The 12,712-nt window shown below is 39.5% G+C and overlaps 1 protein-coding gene across 1 annotated transcript in view; it reads right to left on the reverse strand.

Annotated features, from left to right (window-relative positions):
* Positions 1–3,630: 3,630 nt before the first annotated feature.
* SPON1 (spondin 1) overlaps positions 3,631–12,712 on the reverse strand; it is a 192,831-nt gene continuing 183,749 nt past the window's right edge. The window contains exons 11-16 of the mRNA XM_017825033.1: positions 12,394–12,576; positions 11,878–12,048; positions 11,604–11,771; positions 10,598–10,762; positions 8,416–8,679; positions 3,631–7,662 (exon numbers count right to left, since the gene is read on the reverse strand). Of these exons, the coding sequence (XP_017680522.1) occupies positions 7,499–7,662; positions 8,416–8,679; positions 10,598–10,762; positions 11,604–11,771; positions 11,878–12,048; positions 12,394–12,576 (1,115 nt within the window). The 3' untranslated portion in view covers positions 3,631–7,498. The remainder of the gene's footprint in view (positions 7,663–8,415; positions 8,680–10,597; positions 10,763–11,603; positions 11,772–11,877; positions 12,049–12,393; positions 12,577–12,712) is intronic.

The following is a 12,712-nucleotide window of genomic DNA, read 5'->3' on the forward strand; positions in this document are numbered from 1 at the left end:
GCATGGCTGCACCAGAGAGGCTCTCGCTGTCAGCAGAGAGTGGGCAGACACAGAGAGAAAAATGCTGACTTACAGCCTGTGAGACCCTTGCCATAGTGATGCTCTGCACACAGGCTCTATTGCTTAGTTGGGCTTTTGTGGGGTTTTTGGTTTTTCGTTTTTTTATTTATTGTTTTGTTTTGTTCTGTTTTTTACCCACACACAGCTGTCTTTGTTGGCTTCCAGTGCCATCTAGTGGGATGTCATTTTATTTCTCTAAGAGGTGATGTTCCAGTACAGACATTTTGAGCCTGTGTACGTGCAGATGCTGATTCCTTTCTGAACACTGGTGTGTCTTTCAGGAGTGATACATTTACAGATATCTATTCTCATTTCTAATGTTTAAGGTGCATATACACTAGAATTTGAAACACATTGTAGAAAGTATAGATAACTGACAAATATTTCACTCTTTCTTTATTCACAGAATCAGAGAATATGCTGAGTTGGAAGGGACCCACAAGGATCATCCAGTCCAACTCCTGGCCCTGCACAGGACCATCCACAGGAGTCACACCACGTGCCCAAGAGTATCATCCAAACACTCCTTGAACTCAGACAGGCTTGGTGCTGTGACCACTTCCCTGGGGAGCCTGTTCCAGTGCCCAGCCACCCTCTGGGTGGAGAACCTTTTTCTGATATCCAACCTAAACCTCTCCTGACACAACTTCAGGCCATTCCCTTGGGTCCTGTCACTGGTCACCACAGAGAAGAGATCAGTGCCTGCCCCTCCTCTTCCCCTCACGGCTTCTGAGAGAGCGTGTAAATGTTTTAGCCATTCCAGATAGTTCAGCTGCTTGTTTGCACTTGGAAGTGCTATTCCTATACTTGTGTATCTTGTTCTCTGTGTATCATTTTACCTAAGTGGTATAAAAATTGTATTCTGCCATTCATAAAGCTTTATGCACTTTGAATTCATGATGTAATTATAAACTAATCCCTTCTTTTCTTTCCTTATAATTTACAATCTAACCTCCTTCTTTTCTTTTCCAGGCACTGCTTTGTTTCCCTCACTGCTGAAATGGCCTTAAAGGTATTGTAAGTAAAAAACTTCTTTTTTTGCTCTTTTAAATTCTGATTTATATTGATAAAGTACTGTGTGATACCTTGAGGTTTATGGGTAAAGTGTGGGATCTGTTATTTATGTTTTTTCAGCTGTTGGCCCAACTCCCTTGGCTTAATGCTTATAAGTATAAATCCTAACCATAGCCTCATTAGTCCTGCCTGAGAAGGTTACTTAAGGAGACTTAACCACTGGCTACTCCTACATATTGTGCTCACTTTACCTGCTCAGGAGCTGGATGATGCTTTTCAGACCCCTTGTTCTGCTGACCTGAGCTGTTCAGAGGCAGGGATAAGCCACTGGCTTTCTGCAAGTGGTGCTCAGTGCCACCCCAAAAGTTTGATAGTGCCGCTAGAATGTCAGATCTGGGACCTTTTATTCTTCTAAGCCTAACCCTGGCACAAGTCTCATCCAGTTTAGTTTTACAGTCACTGTTAGTGGAACAACTGTGGTGCTTTCTGTATAGACTCAATGCCATCACCTTCTACAGGCACAGGGAGGGGATGAGTTTTTGGCAGCACCATCCAGGCCTTTCAGTGGGAAGGAGAGCATTGCTTGGAAGGGTTCTGTGATATAGCCATGTGTCCTGATTGCTCTTTTTCTTTATATACATACGTGCTCTCTCTCTCTTTTTGTGATAAAAAGGCACTTTAGGTCAAGCTGGTTTGGTACATGCTGTGCTGCTTTGGGGTACTTTCTGCATTTGGGCCTCGGGTGGGTGAGTGTTTAAGGCTCTTGGTGACTTCCAGTCTGAATGGTGAGAGCCAAGAGTGTGACTGTTCATCATGTCCAGGGATTCACAGTCCTGCCTATTGTACCTAAACCTAGAATTTCTGATCTACCCTGAAAGGCAGATGTTATACTCTGCCTGTGGCCCTTCCCTCTAGGGCATTGTCTCCTGGAGCATCCAAGGCTCACAGAGAGGCTCTTGAATTGGCACTGTCGTGACTGTGGTGATTGGAATGGCCTTGGAGCTGAGCCCATGAAGTGCATTAAGGTTGTATCTGGGCATGCAGAGTTTTTTGGCCTTTCAAAAGCACCAGGCACTTCTCAAATGTTACCATATGCTCCTGAGGGAGCCCCTCAGAGACTTCAGTCTGAGCTGCCCTTAGGCTGGTGCTGGCAATGCCACTGCTGGTTCAAACAGCACAGTTAGAGGCATGGTGAGAAATGCTTGTCATGTTTGGAAGCAAACTTTTTGGTCTTTCTTTGAAATGTATATCAAATGTGTATTTTAAAAGACCCATTTCAAAATACCCTGCCATGAAAAGGAAGCAAACCCTGAGTTAGGAGAGGCTTCATTTCTCCTACTTGTGCAAATGAGGTACGTAAACAGAAAGGGAGTACTTTCCTGCCTCAGTGTTTGCAAGTTTATTACTGACGGCAGAGTAACTGATGTTCCTGAGGACTTGTGAAAAGAAGATGATAATGCAGAGCTCCAAGCTTTAGCATTTTAGATGCATTAAGCTATCTAGACCACATGTGAAAAATGTCATTGCCTACCGAGCAGCTAATGTGCCCATCGGTCATGGCACAAATTGTTCTGTCTTTTGGAAACCAGAGGAGACAAAATTCAATATCATTCAGGTGGCCTATAACTGCTTTGTTTTGCAAAATGCTACGTGAAGTGACTGAGCCCCAAAGTTGGAAGTGTTGCAATAAAGATCTTAAATGAGTTTGCATGCAGAGCAAAGAACACTAAGTGCCTTAAACTTGGTAGCAAGAGATTTTTTAGCATATTTCAATTTACTGGTAAAGGTTTCCCTCCCTAATAGTTAGTATGCTGCTTCCTAAGTGAAAAAAGAAAACCAACAACCAAACCAAACCATGAAAAAATTGTGTCAGTATGTGCACACTGTATACCACATATATGTATGTATGTATTTACACAGAGGTGTGCACACACACACACACTCCATAGCTTGCTTTACAGGCTAAGAGCCATGTGGCAATATGCTGTGGCATCAAGAGCTACATTAGAAATGGAAATGATAGTCTGCAATGATAGGGTTCAGATTTTAGCTAAGAGCTGTGCATAATTTCAGCGTTTTCTGGTTTTTTTCTCATCCCAGAAACTCAGTTTCTGTAGCCCTGATTATATCAACTCTCTCTAGAAAGGGAGTGAATTGATTTACTCATATTACAGATCCCAGTTGAGGACCTGCTCCACTCATCATCTTTCTGCCATGCTGGTTATGGTTTAGGTGTGTTTGGCCATGCACAGAGCACCTGCAGTGAAGTCAGGCAGGTCCCAAGCAGTCACTTGGCTGGCCAGCACTTCAAGAGGCCATATATTCCCCATGCTCTGTGACCCCTTCCCAGGGAAAACTCATCAGATACAGCTTTACAGGCCATAAGATTGCTGTTTGTGATGTCTCACCACTTGGTGTGCCAGGACAATGCATTGCTCCATAAATCCATGTAGCAACTAACTGTTCGTTTTGAACAGTTTTTCTTTTGCTTGTATCACCAGGCTTTAAAATGTGTTCTTTTAAATAGTTTCTCTTTTATTAAAAATCAACAACAGCAACAAAACCCACATGAGAGTAATACACCGTAATTTATGGAATGTTCTTGAGTTACCCTGTGACTTCTAGAGAACAACAAACAATTTGACAAAGACCTTGATGCAGACAACTTCCAAGTAGAAAGAATGACTGGTTCTAGTAAAATCCACTCACTCCCAATATTCCATTACCTTGAAGAGGATTAAAATGTAAATAGGAACTTGACTTGACTCCTTATATTAATAAGTGTTTTTTGGTGTACGTGATCGTATTAGTTGAACAGAACCTCATACAAGTGTAAAATTCATAGTAAAGATGTCTTTATTCCAAAATAATAATAATAATAATAATAATAATAATAATATAATAATAATAATAATAATAATAATATGTTAGCCAGACAGCTACAAAACATCTACACAAGACTTTGGTAAGAAATGTTCATGGGAGCTTTTTCATAATTCCACAGCAAACAAAAACAACGAAGGAAATCTAAAAATGCAATTAAACAAAAGTTTGTTTAACTTGGTAGGCCACACACACAGAGTCCTACTGTACATTTGTAAAGCCCCTAACTTTTCTTTTTTGTTATGTGTAAAGCTTCTACAGTTTGTATATTAGAAAAAAAACATACGCACAATGCTAAGATCTGATAGTCAAGGTCTACAAAACTGGAGTGACATCTGTGCTTTCAGTTCAGCAGGATTATTCAGGACATCAGAACAATAACAGTTCTTATTTTTATTGACTGATAATCAGTGGCTATTACACTACTAGAAGGTTTACAGTAACAATGCAAGACTTCTACATATTGTATATCAGAGCTTTTTTTTTTTCTGAATAGAAAATCAACCTCTTATTTTTTCTTCATTTGTTTTTGTTTGTGTTTCTTTTTTTACAAAATGTAACAAGCTTAAATATTTCTCTTGTATCAAGTTAGAAGAAAGACAAGTGATTTGTAAAATGTTTCAACAGAAAAACAGTGTGAAAAACTGAATCTAAGCAGGAATGATCACACATTTTTGACCCGGTGCAATTTACCTTGTCATTTCATCTATTAACAAGGTGGGGGAAAAAAATAATTTCCAATTTTCATAAGTTTAATGAGCCTAAGAGAAATGACTGGAAATCACACTTCTAAGAACAGCCTTCTAAGAGGGGAAAAAACAAAAAAGTATATGGAGGATCAAATTAGTGAGAACTACAGAAAAAGGAATGCTAGATTGTTTTAATGGACTGTTTTGTGAGCACATTCAGAAAGCTATTGTATATTTCCTATATACCTAAAGATGTATTTGGACTATGTAGCCTTTGTCAAAGGGAGTATTTAATGGACAAAACAGCTTGATGAACTGGAACAAATGTGAAAATGAAAATACAACATTGGTTTTAATTGATTATTTGCTGAAACAGGCATGGTTTTGTAAGAATAGCTTTACCAGTGATAAGGGTTGATGGGATAAAATATGGTTCATGAACTCATAACACTTTTTTTCCATTCAGGAGAAACTTTCTTCTTCTGCTCCCCCTGTCCCAGGCTCTGACAGATCCAAGCCACCAAAACCACACATTTTATGGTCAAAGATTAGTTTTCTGAATGAATATTCTCAGCAGTGACAGCCTCTGGTCAGCTCAGCCAGATGTAGTTCTGCCCTGGCATTGGTCACTGTAGCCCTCCTCTTGCAGCTATCTCTTTCTTCACCCAAAATACGCTCAGCTGGTCACCCCTCCAGCTTCTATATCATTCCACTGTTTTTTTGTTGGGTTTTTGTTTTGGTCACAAAAGGGTGATGTGCAAGGTAAGGTCATAAAGCGTTAGAGAGGGACTGACTTGCTGCTATGCTTGTAATGGCAGTGCTACAGAGACATAAACTACAGAATTTTTGAAGAGGCCCAAGAAGGCAAACTATCTTCTGAATTAATATTATTAAGCGAGCCAAGCTGTGCAAAATGTAAAAGGTTTGGTTTTAGCATTAAACCTTGTTGTATCCTTTTTTTCTCCTCGTTTGGTTGACTGTGGGCTTGCACCCATTTCATTTAGCAGCAGCAGGAGAGGCTTATTACTGTGGTTGGTTCCATTATTTTCCTGGCCCTTCCTTCATTCCAAATATGCAAAAAGCAGTACAATACCTTGAGGGGGTGGGATGCAGCAGCTGTGGAAGTACTGAGCAGCCCTTGCAGCGTTCAGTGGAGAAATGATGATGAAAAGCCCTATGATATAGTGCAACCAGCCCGTCTGGGTGCACCCTGTTCAGGTACAGGGGGGTAATGACAGGATCCCCAGGATGGTGGTAGTGAAGCTGAACATCCTCAGTGGGTTGTGGTGCACATACTTTAAGTGTGGGAACACTTAAAACCCAGGTGTCAGGTTCTCAGGGTTCTGCCCTAGTGTTAAGGAAGTGAGTAAATTACTTAAGGCTGCTTTAAAGACACCATAAAATAAATTTTGCTCCATTCATTTCTCTCAAGCTTGTTTTAAGAGTCAGCATCAACAGTCTTTATTTTCAGTGCATTGTTTTTACATCTGTAGAGACATAGTGTATGCTGCCTTTCCTGGACCAAAAGACAACAACCTCTTATCTTTAATGTTTTGTTAAACCTACAGGACAATATTGTATTCCAATAACAAGTGAAGCCCAAGGTCTTGCTGATTACACATAGGGATGAGACCTAAATTCTGCAGGAGAGGATATAAAATAGCAATTAGAAAGGTGAGGAGCTACTTTCTAATCTCAGGTGGTTTGTTGATCACTCAAGTGGTTAGGGAGGGAATTTAACCTGGCTAGTATATCTACAAATGGCTAACCTTCACAAATTTAGTAATTTTTAGATTATTCTATACTCTAAAACATAAATGACAGTGCTGTAAATGTATTCCCGTGTCAACCTGTAATTACCTTTCTAAGAGACTGTCATTGTTTCATTTCAGAGGACCCCTTCCCTTTGTTTTTTTTAAGGGATACATGAGAACCTGGCTCACCTTTTCTCTACCATTTTTGTTATGTTATAAACCTATTTCCCTCTTCATCTGTGATTAACATCCTCGTGAAACTGAATCTAGTTTTTTAGTGTCTCTCATGTGGAAAACTTTATGTGACACAGCTGTTGAAACTCTCTCGACCAATTTCTATTAGTTTTGTATCTATTCTGAGAGGCAGTGGATAGATCCAAAATAGGAGTATGGAATCTAAATATATTATGACATTCACATGTTTTCTTTGTGTGCTGTTTTGACTTGAGTGTGTAGTGGTCAGACATCATTATTGATACAAATTATTTTCTTTTTAAGTTTTAATGAAACAAAGACCATTTTGCATGGACCACAGCATCCATGTGAAGAAAAGTATTTAGGATTATTATTATTATTATTATAACTATCAGCTTAACCCAATAGTGTAAAAAGATAAACATGCACCTTTAATATTATTGAACCAGCATTACTGTAATTACTCCTTGGCATAGTTGTGTAATTATGTAGGCACTGCTTTGGATTTTTAAAATCAGATCAAATCAAGAGAGAAATCCTCCCTCATGTGAAACATGTCACTTGTGTTAATATGCATGCATCCCATGTCTTTACAAGTAGTATTTCTATATGGCTATTCCATGTCCACAGATATGTCTGTATTTTAGTTAAATAACTCATGATGACTTACTATTTTTATGCATTAAGGGCTGGCTGGAGTACCAAAGATTTACTCTCAGCATAAATCTGTGAGGAAACATCTATAAAATATTTTTCTTGCACCAGCAAGACTAAAAAGCAAACCACACTGCAAAAATGAAAACTAATATACACTTTATATTTTTGCTGTTGTTGTTTTAAAAACCAAACCAAGGTTGACTTTCCATTTAGCTCAGAGTGCATCACTTGGAACCTTGTGTTTTGTTAACAAGGATGAACATTACATGCTCTTAGCTCCTTTTTGTCTTTGCAACTAGTAAAGTGAGTACTTTTGGACCTCTTCTTCACCATCATGTAGCGTTCCTGAATTCCACCTCCACAGAGTGTAGAACATTCTGTCCAAGCAGTCCATGGTTTCAGCCTACAAACTGAAAAAAAAAGTGATTTGATTAATTTTTTTAATAGTAGAACCACCTGTTAAGTGTAATCAAGGTGCATTTGTCAAACACCGAAAAAAAGGATAAAAAAAGAAATTTACTGTCTGCATTATCTACATTATAAAAGACAAACTAACAAATTGTTAAATGTCAGACAAGCATGAACCACAACTTAGCAGTAATTCCTCTCGACATAATGTAAACTACAGCCCAAGATATTATGTTTTGTTGATTTGAGGAGTCAGTAGTTGATAATATTGTCCCCTATTGAAAAAGCAGCACTAACAGATCTCTCAGAGGAGACTGAGTCTGAATCAGATTATTGAGATGGAAATTAATTCAGTTTCGAAATTCAGCATTGGATCCAGGAACAAATGTTTCAGAAGTTTAAAGGGAACTGGATGCAAAGATTATCACCCAGATCTGCAGAAACTGCAGCCAGTCCTTTGCAAGGTCTAAGTTTTAGATTTTTTTTCACATTCTATTCTTTTGTGTGGAGTAGATAAAATATTTTCAGTGGTGGGACATGGGCAGACATGAGCTTTTCTCCAGCTCAGGTCACACTTTATTATTATTGCACAGGTTTTTGGTGACAGGTAAACACTGAATAAAATAAAACACGGTGTTTTATTTTATTTCATTGCTAAAACTTTCCCTAGGCTGAAATGCTGGAGTGCACTGTAACTCCTGTTGTGCAGAAAAGACAACTAGCCACGAGCATCCCAAAAATGGTTTGACACTCACCTGGATATTGCTCACTATCTATATTCTTTTTTGCTTGTTCGCTTCTCCTTTTCTCCCGGGCCTCTTTCCAGCGCCTCTTTTCCATCCCCGGGCCTCGCAGGCATTTCCTCACTCGACATTTTGAACGTTGGACAGTTTCTGGGCACGCTGTTCCTCCAAACTGGGGCTCTATTTTAATCATCCTTGTCCTGATCATATGGCCCTTCCCACACGAGGTGTTGCATTCGGACCACTGGGACCACTCCGTTAGTTCACAGTCGATGGCTGCAAAGAACAAGAAACAGGACACAAAATCCATGAAATCTTGACCATAAGGTCAAGAAACAAGATGTGCCTAATGAATTTTTTACACCCTAAACACGTGAACACAACTTAAGACTCCAGTCTTCTTAGCAAATGTTTTGAGGCTTCACGTCAAAATTTCCGGAGTCCATTCCTAGCAGACTTATTATTTGACACCTTCCTTGATTTCTTCTTCAGGAATGGTGCTGGTAGATCACTAAAATTACAATGAAATAATTCTCCTGTGTCTTCTTCAATTTTCCTACCCATATACCTGTTTTGTAATGAAAAGCTGCTGAAAATTGAGTTGTATTTCAAAAGAATTTGCTACCTCTGAGATCTAAGCCTTGCTTTCTGGCAGTGTTATGCAATAAGCCATATTCACTAATACCATTATATCTTTAAAGTTTTCATCTTTCAGCACTGCTTAACGCTTACAGCCCCAGTGAATAATAATCAAAATGATATTTCACATCATTTAAGAAAAGCTGAATGAGCAATTACAGTGTAAAAGCCTTTTTAACCAACACTTTCTGTGAAAAAATTATGTAATTTGTGATAAAACCTCATAAACCAGCTGGCAACAGGATGCTAAAAGCAATCACATTCATTCAGCAGCACCTTAGGCTATCACCCTTCACAAAGACTGAAAAGCAACTAGAAACCTGCACTGCCCAACAAGTGGGGGATTTTAATGGAGTAAGGTAAAAAATCATTGCAGCTGTCTCCACACCATCTGCTGGTTTATGTGATATTGGAGGCTGCAAAGTGTATCAAAGTTCACAGATGTGTCAAAGACAGAGAAAGCCTCTTTTGTGCTCTCTGTGTGAGTTAAAAAGAATCAATCTCACGGGTGACTTTAACTCTTCTTTCCTTCCTTCGAAGCACGCATTCTGCATTTGAGTAAAAAAGTAGATTTTATAATTCTGACTTATCTACTATTGGGAAGCTCACAAGCAGTTGCCTGAAGTGTGTTAAACAAGCAGAACAGTGCACCCCCTGTACTCCACTTCTGGAGTGCTGTGTCCATTTCTTGGCTCCCCAGCAGAAAAGAGATGTGGACATACCAGAGGATGACCACAAAGACAGGCAGCAGACAGGCTGAAACATATGGCATATGAGGTAGAAAAAACTGAGGAGGATCTTATTGCTGTCTCCTAGTACAGAGGGGGAAGGTATAGGTGAAACCAAGACAGAATCTTCTCAGAGGTAAACAGAAGGATGAGAGGCAACAGGCACAGAACATGGTAAATTTTGAATAAGTGCAAGAAAAATATTTTACGCTGTGGGGTCTGTGCCCAGAGAAGCAGTGATATTGCTGTATTTGGAGACAATAAAACTTCACTGAGCATTTCCTTGAGCAACTCTGACTGGGTCTAATCTGAACAGGTTTTCTAGTGTGAAAATCTTAGGTGTCTCGGCAGGACACACTGAGGTCCAGCTGAGCTTTAAGCATTCTCTGCCTCATCCTCTTCCCCTTTTCACAGGTAGAAGAGCTGCAGGCTGACCATGGGGACCAGTTTGAATATATGCAGGTCTCAGGGGTATCATCTAAAAAGTAAGGAAAGGCATTGAATGTTAAAAATAGTCTTCCATTTTCTTCCCTTTACTTGGCTGATGATTACTTTAGATTCTAATAGGATACATTCTTTCCTTCTACATTCTACATTGATCAAGATTGATCACCAGCATAGGGTTAAGAGAAGCTGAATTTAAGACTTCATCATATCCCAGCTCTCAATTGCTGAGGGTGTATAATAACAATAATCATTTTTTAAACAATGCACAGTTGATATTCCTTCCATCTAAGAAGTGATGCTTGAATGGTGATAGAGTTTTGCCCCATAGACTGTTACACTTGTAATTATTCTCCTCTTCCCAGGGGATTTCCCAGACTCACGGCATTCAGGCAGCATGCACTTTTCTGCTTGTTCCAGCTCCTCATTGCAGTCTCCAAGCTCAGCAGCAGATTTCAGCATCCTTTGCCGGGTTCTCATTCCCTTCCCACAGGTTACACTGCAGTCACTCCACTCAGACCAAGGAGAGAGTAGACAGGGGATGGTATCTGACATGAAAATAAAAAGGTAATGAATTCTTTTTATAAATAAATTACAAAGGTATAATTTTTGAAAATAATACAGGTGGAAAATGTACTATGTTTTATCTGTCATCAGCCAATTATACTTCCTTGTCACAAGCTAAATGATGTTGCTGAAGAAGCTCAGAAAACAGTATATTAAATTGAAAGGTTTGCTTGATTTTAATATCTTTTCTTTGCTATCTCTTTCTGTAGCTTATTTTTATCTGCAGAGTTCCAATGCATCTGAAGAATTAATACTTTAAGAAGCTATATTTCAGTCATAACTCCTGTAAAAAAATACCCCTGGATTGTTACAGTAGATAGAACTGAAAGTCAAATTAATTTAGTAGAAAATGTGAAACTTGCATATTTTATCTACTGATAAAAATCTTAATGTTTCTTAAGAAATTAAAAACAACATTAATAGGAAGGGTGAGACTGGCTGACTGTACAAAAGGAGCACTTCGATTTCTCAATTGTCCACAGGCTAAAAGGAGAGGGTATGGTTTTATTTGTTTTATTTTAGCCTTATGACTAAATATGCTTCATATTCCATAACTTCAGAGTTGTTTAGGTATGGCTTGCTGATATACACACCACTATGTGGGTCATACAGTAATAGGATACCAGTGAACATTTTTTTTTACTGATGCTCCCATCCTGGTGGTGAATGCTGTACTTAATGCACATTCCCTAAGAAGCCTAATTTTAAGGAGAATAAGAAAAAGCAACATTGCTTCTAGTTTAGCTATGTTCTTTGTGTGCTGGAACAACGTGTCAGACGATGTCTCCCTGTAGCAGAGGAGACAAACTCCCGCTCACTTACGGCATTCAGGCATCATGCACTTCTCTGCCTCTGTAGTTTCTGCCTTGCACATGGATCCATCAGCAGGAGTCATCTTGATCATTCTGTGCCGTCTCTTCATCCCTGTGCCACAGCTAGCACTGCATTCATCCCACTCACCCCATTCAGTGACGAGGCAGCTGCTGGGAGCTATTCAAAGTGGACAGAGGAAATTGTTCATAAGTAGGGCTCATATAAAAAATGGTTTGGGCAGTGCTCGCTTTATAGGCTGGATTTTGTCAAGTTATATACTTACAGCACTCCTCATTTACAATACACTTCTCAGTCTCTTCTGTAGGCACTTTGCACATGGAGCCATCCTCAGGGAACTGTTTTACATATCTCTCCCTAGATCTGGTTCCCATTCCACAGGAAACACTACAGGGGGACCATGTAATCCAGTCAGACATCATGCAAGTGGAACCATCTAAAATACAGAGAACCATTTCAATTGCAAGTATTGACAGAATTGCCGATAAATATGTAGCTGCCCATTTCTGTGCAGCATTCACTTTGATGCTGCCTTTCACACTGTCCTTTCCTCTATTGCTTCCTCTACTCCTTTCCTTTATACTTTTGTCATGCACTGACTCAGCTGCAATGCAGAATTGACCACAGACAGCTTCATACAGTGTTCTTTAACAGCTGTCCCTCTGTCCCTTCAGTTTGCCATAACTGAAGCCATACTACAGCAAACAACACTCTTTAGAAATTTAAAAGAAGAGAAAACCCTACAAGGTGTTCTTCCCCTCCACATTTCATTCCTGATTACCTTCATCACTGCAGCCTGGACCCATGCATGGCTGAAAATCTTGGGTATCTGGGCAGGGCACACTGAGGTCCAGCTGAGCTTTAAGCATTCTCTGCCTCATCCTCTTCCCCTTTTCACAGGTAGAAGAGCTGCAGGCTGACCATGGGGACCAGTTTGAATATATGCAGGTCTCAGGGGTATCATCTAAAAAGTAAGGAAAGGCATTGAATGTTAAAAATAGTCTTCCATTTTCTTCCCTTTACTTGGCTGATGATTGCTTTAGATTCTAATAGGATACATTCTTTCTGCATTCTATCTTCTCCATTTTAGCCCAGAAAAA

The sequence above is a fragment of the Lepidothrix coronata genome, unplaced genomic scaffold (assembly GCF_001604755.1).
Source record: "Lepidothrix coronata isolate B3197 unplaced genomic scaffold, Lepidothrix_coronata-1.0 Scaffold115, whole genome shotgun sequence".
Classification (NCBI taxonomy): domain Eukaryota; kingdom Metazoa; phylum Chordata; class Aves; order Passeriformes; family Pipridae; genus Lepidothrix; species Lepidothrix coronata.